General features: G+C 38.5%; 2 protein-coding genes across 5 annotated transcripts in view; both read left to right on the top strand.

Annotated features, from left to right (window-relative positions):
* Window positions 1–10,395, top strand: part of LOC107733174 (mis18-binding protein 1-like) — a 13,133-nt gene extending 2,738 nt beyond the window's left edge. The window contains exons 1-18 of one of the 2 annotated variants that reach the window (XM_016544718.1): window positions 3,448–3,539; window positions 3,923–4,582; window positions 4,660–4,758; window positions 4,873–4,977; window positions 5,381–5,655; window positions 5,806–5,879; window positions 6,084–6,205; window positions 6,287–6,377; window positions 6,465–6,577; window positions 6,834–7,006; window positions 7,135–7,210; window positions 7,293–8,331; window positions 8,542–8,711; window positions 8,839–8,978; window positions 9,123–9,265; window positions 9,434–9,512; window positions 9,641–9,692; window positions 9,803–10,395. In XM_016544718.1, coding sequence (XP_016400204.1) covers window positions 3,991–4,582; window positions 4,660–4,758; window positions 4,873–4,977; window positions 5,381–5,655; window positions 5,806–5,879; window positions 6,084–6,205; window positions 6,287–6,377; window positions 6,465–6,577; window positions 6,834–7,006; window positions 7,135–7,210; window positions 7,293–8,331; window positions 8,542–8,711; window positions 8,839–8,978; window positions 9,123–9,265; window positions 9,434–9,512; window positions 9,641–9,692; window positions 9,803–9,909 — 3,450 coding nt within the window. In that variant the 5' untranslated portion in view covers window positions 3,448–3,539; window positions 3,923–3,990 and the 3' untranslated portion in view covers window positions 9,910–10,395. Of the gene's footprint in view, window positions 1–3,447; window positions 3,540–3,922; window positions 4,583–4,659; window positions 4,759–4,872; window positions 4,978–5,380; window positions 5,656–5,805; window positions 5,880–6,083; window positions 6,206–6,286; window positions 6,378–6,464; window positions 6,578–6,833; window positions 7,007–7,134; window positions 7,211–7,292; window positions 8,332–8,541; window positions 8,712–8,838; window positions 8,979–9,122; window positions 9,266–9,433; window positions 9,513–9,640; window positions 9,693–9,802 lie in introns of those variants that run through there. The other variant, XM_016544719.1, reaches the window with a different exon arrangement.
* Window positions 10,396–11,029: 634 nt separating this feature from the next.
* Window positions 11,030–12,450, top strand: part of heatr5a (HEAT repeat containing 5a) — a 34,255-nt gene continuing 32,834 nt past the window's right edge. For 2 of the 3 annotated variants that reach the window (XM_016544703.1, XM_016544700.1), the window contains exon 1: window positions 11,030–11,148. The gene's annotated coding sequence lies outside the window, so the exon portion shown is untranslated. Of the gene's footprint in view, window positions 11,149–12,401; window positions 12,440–12,450 lie in introns of all 3 variants that reach the window. The other variant, XM_016544702.1, reaches the window with a different exon arrangement.

The following is a 12,450-nucleotide window of genomic DNA, read 5'->3' as shown; positions in this document are numbered from 1 at the left end:
AGTATGAGTGACGACAGGACTTCATATCAGCTTCCGAGTCATCATGTGGTTGGCACATCCCACAAGGACACTGATAACACCACGCAGCCACAACAAGCACTGCTCATGGACACCATCCCGGCTGAGCCCTGCCCACAGAGCTAATCACAGACGTATCAGAACAGCTCCAAGACTCAGCACCCAAGGACGACTTTCTGGAAAACAGCCAGGGAAGCCAGGACAACATATCACAGCCACCGGAAACACCAGAGACACAGCCCATCTCACCAGACGCATTATCCCTCTCTCCAGCATCTCCACTTCTAAGCTTCTCACAGAAAATGGAGGAACTGGTGTATGCTGGGACCAAACTCTCCCACTCCATCGCTGCAAGCCCCCAGATATCAACTAAAAAACGGCAGGCACCACAAACACCAAAGCATGTGGGCCCAGCTCCTGTGAGAGCTCTCCGGCCACTGCCACAACGCCAGGGCCCAAACCCTCCTCCATCTGAAGGTGAACCAAAAACAACTGATAGCAGCTCTCAGTGATATGTGTTGGGTCCACGCTATGATAGCAGCATCACCAATGTCCTCCATCTGCTGTAGGTGAACCAAAAACAACTGATAGCAGCTCTCAGTGATATGTGTTGGGTCCACGCTATGATAGCAGCAACATTCACAAATGTTTACAGAACAAGTGGGAACCCAGTGTGCCTGTAGCTTTCTCTATTTCTGTTTTATCACGTGATAGAAAGTCTAAGGCCTTCTCAAACCGTACGGCTGACCCATCTAATCTGCGGCCTGTTATGCGTCAAACTAAGATTGCTGTTGAGACAAAAACCTATGTCATGAAGTTAGCATTTTTAAACATTTGCTCACTAAAAAAATAAATCATTTCTGATCAATGACTTAATCACCACAAACAACTTGGATTTTATGTTTTTAAACGAAACATGGCTAGAAGACAGCTGCAGTGCAACAGTCCTCAATGAAACAGCCCCTCCTAACTTTACTTTCATGAGTGTTTGCAGGACTGTTAGGAGAGGTGGAGGTGTAGCTGCTCTATTTAAAGATGTCTATCAATGCAAGCAAGTGTCATTGGGTCAGTACTTGTCTTTTGAATATCTAGGGATTGTGTTGAAAGGTGCTCCACGCATTCTGTTTATCATTATTTACAGGCCTCCAAAATACTCTCCAGCCTTTGCTGAAGAGTTCACAGAAATGCTATCAATGATTTCCTCAGAGTTTGACTGTTTTGCTATTGCAGGGGATTTTAATATTCACATAGATAATGCACAAAACAAAACTACAAAATAAATTATAACTGTTTTAAACACTTTTGACCTGATTCAGCATGTGCATGAACCCACACACAATCGTGGACATACTCTAGATTTAATCATCAGTAGAGGTCTAAACATTTCATCCATTGTTATTAAGGACGTAGCACTATCTGATCACTTCTGTATTTTCTTTAATATATTGATCTCTGTTACCACTGAATCTAGATCTGTCTCTGTCAGAAAGAGATGCATTAACGAAAACACTAGTGTGCTATTTATGGAGGCTATATCTTTAACACCAAGCATTTCTGCAGACTCTGTTGATCTTCTCCTTGATTCCTTTAACTCAAAAGTTAAGAATGTTATTGATGACATTGCTCCTGTGAAAGTCAGCAAGAAGACTGGCAGACAGAAATCAGCTTAGAGAAAATCAACAGCAGTTCAGAGTATGAAAAGACAATGCAGAAAAGCAGAACGGATGTGGCGGAAGACGAAACTTGAAATCCACTATAGCATATATAAAGATAGCCTTCGTGCTTTCAATGTGGAACTAGGCAAAGCTAGACAGTCATTCTTCTCAAACCTTATAAACAGTAACTTAAACAACACTCGCACTCTTTTTGCTACTGTTGAGAGACTGACAAACCCCCCAAGTCAGATTGCCAGTGAAATGCTCTCCGACAGCAAATGCAATGAGTTTGCTTCGAAGACTGGCAGACATAAATCAGCTTGGAGAAAATCAACAGCAGTTCAGAGTATGAAAAGACAATGCAGAAAAGCTTGAGTGGATGTGGGGGAAGACAAAACTTGAAATTCACTATAGCATCTATAAAGACAGCCTTCGTGCTTCCAATGTGGAACTAGGCAAAGCTAGACAGTCATTCTTCTCAAACCTTATAAACAGTAACTTAAGCAATACTCGCACTCTTTTTGCTACTGTTGAGAGCCTAACAACCCCCCAAGTCAGATTCCCAGTGAAATGCTCTCCGACAGCGAATGCAATGAGTTTGCTTCCTTCTTTTCTGAGAAAATCAGTAATATTAGAAAGGTGATTAGCACATCCTCAAGTTATGCAGAGGTCAGACAGATTCGACCGCAATTTCAAAAAGCAGTTACTATGTCTGTTTTTGAAGCAATTGATAGCATTTGGAAGAACTGACAGCAAATGCAATGAGTTTGCTTCCTTCTTTTCTGAGAAAATCAGTAATATTAGAAAGGTGATTAGCACATCCTCAAGTTATGCAGAGGTCAGACAGATTCGACCGCAATTTCAAAAAGCAGTTACTATGTCTGTTTTTGAAGCAATTGATAGCAAAATTTTGGAAGAAATAGTACAGCACCTTAAATCATCAACCTGCGACCTTGACACACTTCCCACATATTTTTCAAAAGTGTGTTAAACTGTTTAGAAGCAGATCTCATAGAAGTGGTGAATGCCCCACTTCTCTCTGGGACTTTTCCAAACTCCCTGAAAACTGCAGTTGTTAAGCCCCTCCTGAAAAAGAGCAATCTTGATAACACCATATTGAGTAACTACAGACTAGGGCTGCACGATAAATCGCATGCGATATTAAACGTGCCTCTTGTCAGTGGAATCAGCTTCCAGAAGAGATCAGATGTGCTAAAACATTAGCCACATTTAAATCCAGACTCAAAACTCATATGTTTAGCTGTGCATTTAGTGAATGAGCACTGTGCTACGTCCGAACTGATTGCACTGTATTTTATTTATAATCTTTTTCTATTCTTAACTGTTTTAATATATTTAAAATCAATTTTAGTTTATATTAAAAGTTTTTATTTTTTTATGATTATTTTAATTCCTTTTATGTAAAGCACTTTGAATTACCATTGTGTATGAAATGTGCTATATAAATAAACTTGCCTTGCCTTGCCTTTTGAGTCGGATCTTTTCAAGTAATCAATTGAACCGGTTCACAAAACCATTCTGAAAGAATCATTCATATTGAAAAGCTTGAATATCGGGAAAATAGTGTTACTACTATGGAAGTAGACATGTCATATCCGAAATATGATTAAAGAGGTGTCTTTTAACTTCTCTAACATGTCTGTATTTACAGAATTGTTTAAAGCAAATTCTTTGAAACGAACTGTCCGAAGAACCGATTCACTGAAATGAACCACTCACTTCCTAGCTGCGTCGTTGACGGAAGTGACGCACTCCTTACGCGACGCGAGACGTTAGCCGCGGTTTTTTTTTTTTTTTTTTTTGTTAGCCGCGCTTTATCCGGGAAAATTCAAACGAGTTTGTATGGTAAGTGAGTCGGTTTTTAGGAAAAATAGGCCCCAATGTCACTCAATCAACTATATATATTATGTTGGAACTTTGTTTCACTCACTGATATGTAATCGATCATTTTACACGGGATAAGTCGACGGATAAGTGTGCACGGGGTTACTTTCGTTTTAACTTTTGTATTTTACAGCCAGACTAACGCTGGATTTAGAGAAGTGTTCATGGTTTAAATCGATTAAGATGTTTTTTTTTTTTATTACTGATATTAATACAAATCCTGTGACTGGTTTTTTTTTTATAGAAAGCGTCCAATTTTATAGACGAGACAGTCTTTATAGATTAATCAATCTCCCCTTTTTAGTTTCTTTTGTTAATTACATTTTCCCCTTTGCATCTTATAGGATTTTAAGGAGAACATGGACCACTGTGGGACTGAAAACATTTAGTCTGACTTTCCTCTAATACAACAATGTATTATCCACTGCAAGACTATTTCATAGCTCCTGAAGCCCCTAAGCCTGGTGACATGATCACACCAGTGAAAACCATACCTAAAGTAGCTCACAATTGGGCAACTGGATCAGGCAGAAAGATCTCAAACCGAAATGTGTTGGTGATGAACTCCACTGCACAGAATGCTGAAGAAAATAGCCCAAATATCCCATGTGAGCTCAGCAGCATCAATGCCACGGCGGAGGTCGCCCCTCAAGACAAAGCGGACCTGATGCTGAAGAGGTCCAGCGAGACGCCGGCAAAGATTTTTGCAAGAATGAAGGCAAAAGTTCAGATACAAAATTCTGCAGGGCATGGGGCAGCCTCTGATCATGTAAGCAACCAAGAGATGTGCGACAGTGTCCCCTCGAACCCTGTAACCCAGTACTCTCAAAAGAGTAACGCCAACCAGGAGACATATGTGTTAGCCCTCTCACCTCCACAGTTACCGAGAGGAGATGCACAAGCTGGAGAAATGGACTTACCACAGGATGGCCATTCCATCAATCTTCATAAAGTGCCTGGAAGACAACATGAATCCTTTAATACGGAGTCAGAGTCATTTATTGGTTAGTTCTCCATTTTTTTCAGATGTCATACATATTGATGAAAATGAATTCTACTAATATCCCTTTTCTTTTTCTAGAGCCCTATGTTTTACTTGAGAAAATACCTGGGGAGATGTTATCAGAGATGAAAGAAAGGCGAAAGCAAATGCCAGAGAATCTTTATAACAGAAACCTACGTATGATTTGAATGTTATTGTTTTAGTAATTGCTGTTGTTTGGCATTTTAGGGCAGTTATATTCAGTGCGACCTGATTAATTTATAAAAATCTGTATGTATTTGTTTACTCAAGAGCCTCATGTGCTGTTGAACAAGATGGTTCCTGATGAGATGTTAGTCCAGCTTCAGCAGAAACCCATCACCTATGTCACTGGTTCAAAGGACATCAGAAATAAAGGTATGCTTTTTAAATTCACACTGTATTATTCATAAAATTACAGTGGTTTAGAATAATGTATTATGTCTGGATATGAATCTTGTTTTAATGTCCATATACTGATGCTCTGTTTATGATGACAAGTTTTTGCAAAACCAGACAGAAATGCATAACTCTTAAGTTAGTTCTCATTTGTCTATTGTGTTTTATATATATGAACATATGTGCACTGGAAGCTTCTTCTGTCACCACAACAAATTCTGTGTGTGTGAAAACATACTTGGCAATGAGTATTATTCTGATTTTTACCTAGAATTGGGTTACAGACTTACTATAATCTAAATAATTATGCAAAAGTAGCTATCATGCAAAGAACAATGTGGCATTGATCATAACACATTAGCTCTGTGTAATTTAATTGCAGGTGGTGTTGTATTTGGTGAGAGGAGCATTGCAGTAGAAAAGGACAATGAGGAAGAGCTCCAAATAGACACGTCCAGTAGTCCTGAGTCTGATCTGTTTGGTCAGTCGGAGTGCACAGAAGTGGTCCCTGGACTCCCTCAGCCTCCTCATAATCTACTGGATGACCCTCTTCTGCAGCTCTCTCCTCGGGTGTTGATCACACGAAAGACAGCGTCTGTGTTTCAGTCAAAACAACAAGCTAAACAAGCAGACATAACTCTATATGAAGAAACCAATGTAAGTTAAAACATGTAGCATTTGTTTCTTAATGGTTTTTAAAATCGTTGCCAAAACAAAATGCAAAAATGTGATTTGGTGGTTTTATATTTTGTAATTGTGATCTGTATTTCAGCATTTGTAGTTAGTACATTGTTTTTGTCTTTTTAGGTGAGGAGGATTCATTTAAGAGACTGGGTTTTGAAACTGCTCAACAAAGACCTTGTGGTTGACGGTATTCGCATGTAAGATATTTGCTTCCTGCTTTCTTCCGATTAGTTTAGTTAGTTTGATTTGAATTATTTTTTTTTTTAATACCTTAAAGAATTGTCATAGTGTCTGCACTATAATATAATGTACAATGTATTATGTTACAGCGTTATGCTTTTTCATTTATCCTCCATGAAGCATTTATGTGGCTCTAAAATGCTTTTGTTTGATACATAAAGAGATACTATGATACCTTGGCACAGCAGTTTTATCATTGAAAGAATCTCAAGCAATGTTCTCAAGACTTCATCTGGCAGAACCTATGTCCTCATTGGGAAAATGGCCAAACATCCCAATTCATGTAAGAAAATGCTTTTTAAATCAGGTTGCATTACTTTGATTGTGTTTATTTCATTTGACAATTTTGTTTCGACCCTTACAGCGTTTCCATCATGGTTTTTGAAGAAGTTTCTTTTTGGGTTTCCAAAAATGTGGAAGGAGTACCTGGATCAGTTTTTGAGTGGTCATATGAGGTAAGTTTCCTCAACTCTGTTTATACTGTTTATCAAATTATAAAAAGAAACTCTTTAATTAAACTAATTTGCCTATTCTTGTTTTAGACCGCAGAAAAGTCAGAAGGACAACAGCAGCGTGAAACCTCCCAAAGCTAAAAACCAACAGGCTTCTAAAAACTCAACATCCAGACATCCCAAAATTCAGGGCAATATAGCATGTGAGTATATCATTTCAACAGTAAAGGTGACATTTATATCAGTTAGACAGTTCACAAATTTGTCTGAATGATTTATTACTGAATCAGTCATAATTAACTGATTAATTTATTGTCTAGCTGTGTTTATATTTTATTGGTGTCGTTATCGAGAATTTTTGGAATCCCAGTTCAAATATTTGGTTTAAACTATGCTCATCCCCATTCCCCATAGGTTTGAAACGGTGACGCTAATATATTGAATTTTTTTGCGGTATAGCTCTCATTCCCATCACTCCCACTGACAACATTCAGCAGGGCAATGCAAAAGTTTCCCGCAGTGGCCGACTCATCAAACCACCATTGGAATACTGGAAAGGAGGGAGGATTGTTATGGATTCGGACATGAATGTCACTATCCATGGGGACTACTCTACCTCATTGCTGTCCACGGTACTCTTCTCATTTCATTCAGCACTGCAAACATTGTCTTTGATCTCTAGTGGCATTTACAGGGTCTTTTTATATTGTTATGGTGCAGGTGGGCCATTTCTTAAATTTGATGTTATTTTTCTTTCCAGCCAAAGAAACCAGTAACTATGGCAACATCACAAATCACAGAGGAACAATTATCCAGACTCAAAACTCTGGGAAGAGGTGTGCATTGATAACGTATGTTTGTTTTTAAAGTGCATTTGTTTTTTCATTCAAATGTTCACATTTATTTGTTTTTCAAAAGGGAGGCGTAAAACATCTAGCAGTGAAGATGAGCTGTCAGTGCCAATAAGGAGGATCAAACAGCGTTCCAAACCCCAAAGAAAAGTTCAATCTCAGAGCACAACACTGAATAAACCTTCAAGAGCTCAGAAAGGACCCCTGGTTATGGCCCGCAGCTCAAGCTCGGGTCATGCAGTGAAACAACAAGCTAGTCGACCTCAAAGAGCCTCTCTGAGAAAACAGCAGTCAGGAAGAGAGGAAAATGCTATGGGCTCAGAGTCAGAAATGATGGAGAACACAAAGGTTGATTCAGTGAATGGTCATTTCTCAGCTAGGGAGGGAGCAGTGTCATATGAAGAACAGGAATCAGGCTTTGAGAATGATCCGAAGACAAAGAGCAACAGCAATTCCCAAAAGCAAATTCAGGGTGAACCACAATCCATGCCACACGACAACAGTTCCTTACGCCGAAGCGCTCGCATAAACTCCAGAGCCCAATACTCTACTGACTCTAACAGCTCATTTGCATCTCCAGACCCTTCAAAAAGGCGAAGAGGAAAAGGGTCCACAGACCGTAAACAGCTAACAAAACCTCATAAAGCTGAGACCTCTGTGGTGCAAGATTCTACCAGTCATAAGGAACAAAATGAACAGGACTCAGTGAGAGGTTCACTTAGACCAAAAAAGGTCTCGCAGAGAAATTCAGATGATGTTTTGGTAGGAGATTCTGTTGATTTTCCCACAGATGATGATAATGACGACGAGAGAAGGCGACATGACAAGAAGACCACATTATTGTTGAAGAGATCAAGACAAAGGAAAGCAAAATCTGAACTTAAAACCAATGGACACCTTGCGTCCTCAGAGGACATGCATTCTGAGCACTCAGAGGATGAGGAAAGTGTTCAACATGCTGTTTCAAATAACAGAAGATCAAAGAAATCTGAAACAGGAAAAGCAAACACTAGAAGCAAAAAGCCACATACAGAAAACGGCAATAAGCATGAAGATGAGCTATTAGATGGAAAATGGACGGAAGAAGAGCTACAAAAACTACACGAGTAAGCTTTAATCTTGAATGCCAATATAAATTTTATTTATTTATTTTTAAATTATGGATTTAAGTTTACTTGGTTTTTCACAGGATAGAAAAAAAGTGGTTGTAATAAATTCCATTATTTTCGAGACCATTATTTTACAAATTCATGCCATTCCTTTGGATGCATAAAATGTAGACAGATCATGATAGCACTGTTTATTTCTCTGGACAGGGCTGTCAACTCATTACCTAAGCACAAGAGCGGTTACTGGGCAAACGTTGCGTATATTGTCGGCACTCGTTCGGCTGAAGAGTGTCAGGAACAGTATAATTCCAATCAGAAGACCAACAAAAGACCCAGAAAAATAGCACAGAAAAAAACAGCAGCAACTGAGGAGCCAGGTTCCTATACTTTACTGTATAATTTGAAGGGTTATGACCGTTTTTACAGATTGTGAAAGTTTTCAAATGCAAATTCATGCATTTGAAAATGGAAAAAAAAAATGTCTGATCTTGCTTTTTCTCACAGGAAAGGAAATAGTTGAAATAACTGCTAAAGCTGGAACACTTAAAAGGAGACAGCAGATGAGGCATTTCTTGGACCACATGCCAAAAGATGACCATGACGATGTGTTTGCCAACTCACCAATGCACAATAAGCAAATCAAGGTGACTAATTGTTGATTGATTTAGAGCCAGATGCACTGAACTAGATTCCTCATGTACTGCACATACAGACTTGATAAAGCCCCGTCTCAGTGATACCAGATCTTGTCTATACCCTAAGAATATCTAACCTGACATCTTCTGTAGTTGCCTGCATTCGCTGCAAATGGAGATGATGAAGATTTCAGCCTGCTTCAGAACCCTCAGACGCCGAGTTCTAGCATTTCTACTGCTGCTAAAACCCCTCAGTGTCTGCACATCAGCCCAGGAATGCTGGGATCCATCAACAAGTACGCTTTCATCTCGACTGCCAAAGCTATATTTAGTGGGCGGATGCTGAGTGCACTCATCAGGCTTAATGCCTCATTTTAGAAATTTTTCAAAAATGCAGATGTCTAATTTGGGTCTTTGTATAATAAACCATTAATTAATTATATATATTTTTTGTTTATTTTAAGGAATAACATGGACAAGTACATTTTCCATCTTCAGAAGAACCAGAAGGGACGGAAACGGGGCAAAAAGGCAGCACCAATAGTAACAGTCTCAAAATCCTACTTATCTTTAATGTTGTTCCCATAAGTGATCCAACTGTTTTATTTATTTATAGGAACATGCTCTGTTTTTTCCCGTTAATATGATGATACAATATTCTTCTTGTGTAGGACAAGCTTACACCAACTCCAGTAGTCAAGAAGACTCTAAAGAGATGTGTTGGTATGCACGTTCAATTTTTGGTTAATCAAACATGCTACAGTGTATTGAGTTGAAAAATGTGCTGTTTACTAATGCCACCCCCCCCATTCATCCCCCTGTGTTTTCAACAGCTGAAGATGATGACTTTGTGGTGTGGAATATGCTGTCAGATAAAGATATCCCATCCAGAGCTGATGACAGTGATGAGGAGGATGATTATTTTATGGAATACTGCTGAGTTTCACTATCATAGTTTAGCATTTGTAAAATGTATCTTAAGTCAGTTCGTTTCAGTGCTGTTAATCACATTGTTTTACAGTATTTTAGCTTCTACTTTTCCAGTTGTTTTTAAGTGCGTTTTGGTATGTCAAACACCAGTGCTCATGAAATGTTTACTAGCTTTAGCTTACAAAACATCTCAAATGAAGATTTTTAATTTGCCTTGTTGAGCCAGTTCTTCTACAATGCAGTTCTTATCAGTGGGTTGTGTATATATATTGTTTTTTTTTTTATTTGGAGGTCATAATCTGCGGATGTCATACCATAAAATGCTAATGAAAGCATAAACAACTCAATATAAAGAAAGGCAAAAGAAAAGTTCTAATTAATCTGATGTGAAAGAAGTTGAAAAGGCAACATTTTAGATTATTTTATTTGATTATATTGTAAATAAATATATAAGCAAAAACAATGTATGAACAAATAAAATGGTTTAAACTTCATTTTTGTCCACCAATTTTAGTCAAGTATGCTGTGCCTTTCTTTGTCATGTTCCTTCGCGTTCTTTAGAAATATATTTTTTGATAAATGTCTCTATTGATCTTTTTGTTTTCTGCTGCTTTTGAAATGCTGTGTAAAAGCATATTAACAATGAATGCCTTTATATTTTCATCTTTTTATCCCTAACTACACTTAAACTATCAATATAGGTTTTCGTGCACCAAACCCTTTTACATAATCTTGTTCCACCCTCTCTCTGAACTATAGAATGTATTTATAAAGCTGTTTTTGATACTGTAAATGTAACCTGAAGGGAATAACAGTGCTTGTGGTTGTTGGAATGCGTTGGGAGTCCTACATTGCAAAATCTTGCCTAAATAGGTAGCTATGCTATAATGCCCATAAATGCGGCATAGGTAGGTGGCTGTATACTAGCCAAAAATGCTGTACAGGTAGGCAGCTATTCTATAATGCAGATAAGTGTAGTCTCAGTAGGTTGATATAGTAGCCCCAGAAAAGTTGCCTGGGTAGACAGCCATGTAGTTTTTAGACCGTTTTACAGTCTATGGTTTGAGCTAGTAATGTGTTTGTCCCTCTAGCGGTCACTCCCGTTCATGGTCTCTTTAACGTGGCTGCGCTTCACAGTTTGACTCGCACTTTCATGCAAGCAGATGTCTTTGAGGAATTACACACAAACAGTCAACTTGAACAGGGATATACCTCTCTCCCCCGACATTACAGTTGATGGATTTAGCAGGTAATGCACATTTTCCGCACGGTATTTTTATTTGAAAGATAAGTAAATCGTTGCTTTTGAAGATTTATCTCGCTAGCATGTCAGAGAATTGGTTAGCATTGGATAAACGCTAGCGTTAGGCTAAAACACCGAACACTTATTAAATCACTGACAATTACATGTACGTTTTACTTTGTGGCGAATGTTTAGTTAAAAAAAATAAATGTTAGAGGATAACTATCTTTGTGTGAAGTTGGCAGCAAATCGGTTTAGCCGGGAGTCCTGTTCATTTAGCCTGGAGTCATCATCTCCATCAAGAAAACAAACCCACTGTGAAGACTTGTTTATGAAAACATCTCTGTTCATTTATTTATCCAGTGCTCAAACAGATTTGTTGGATTTTTTTTATTTGATTAGAAAGCTACAGTTTAATAGAGTAGCATAAAACAAAACACTTTCACAATCAGCTTTATAATAATATGCAGGTTAAATTCACATTGAAACAGAATATAACGAACCAAATTCACATAAGCAATTCCCTTGCAGCTTAATAAACCTGTAAGGAAAGTAAGGGGTCTTATTCCAGACAGCCTGTCTGACTCCTCATGGACCATCCAACAAACCTAAAATAATTTCACTATCCCATCCTTTTTGTTCCCCTGACAGGCTTTTTGATGTCCGTATCTCACCCTCCTTAATCTGGTTTAAAAGTTGAGATCCATTTAAGGTCTTCTTTTAGTCATTTTAGTTGCATGATCTGCTGGTTTCTCTCCAGACTGCGCAGACTCAGTGGACACAATGCATAATTCATAGCGGCGACATATAACTTTACAACAGGGGTGCCCGACCTTGTTCCTGGAGATCTACTTTCCTGCAGAGTTCAGCTCCAACCCTGATCAAACACAACTGAACCAACTAATTAGGATCTGAAGGAGCACTTGATAATTACAGACAGGTGTGTTTGATCAGGGTTGGAGCTGAACTCTGCAGGAAGGTAGATCTCCAGGAACAGGGTTGGGCACCCCTGCTTTACAAGGTACTTTTGGAAGAAGGGATGTGCTATTTATAATAAACCATTTAACTGGCATGTTTACACACTTTTGCACATTCAGATTAAATGTAGAAGTTATGAAACCGGACATGTAGTAAAGTCCTTATCAGTAAATGCAGATATGTAGAGTCAAATGAATTGCATCAGTTCCTTTTTACAACATCTTTGGTGTATCCTTTGTGGCTATCTTATGAAACTAGGGGTTTTCTTTTCAATCCTTTAGATGGCACAAACTCCTGAATGTGATCGTCCTTGTGCAAGGTACCCCCCCC

The sequence above is a fragment of the Sinocyclocheilus rhinocerous genome, unplaced genomic scaffold (assembly GCF_001515625.1).
Source record: "Sinocyclocheilus rhinocerous isolate Xijiao unplaced genomic scaffold, SAMN03320098_v1.1 scaffold8, whole genome shotgun sequence".
Lineage (NCBI taxonomy): Eukaryota > Metazoa > Chordata > Actinopteri > Cypriniformes > Cyprinidae > Sinocyclocheilus > Sinocyclocheilus rhinocerous.
Note: the sequence above shows the minus strand (reverse complement) of the source record. Positions and strands in the feature narration are given on the sequence as shown.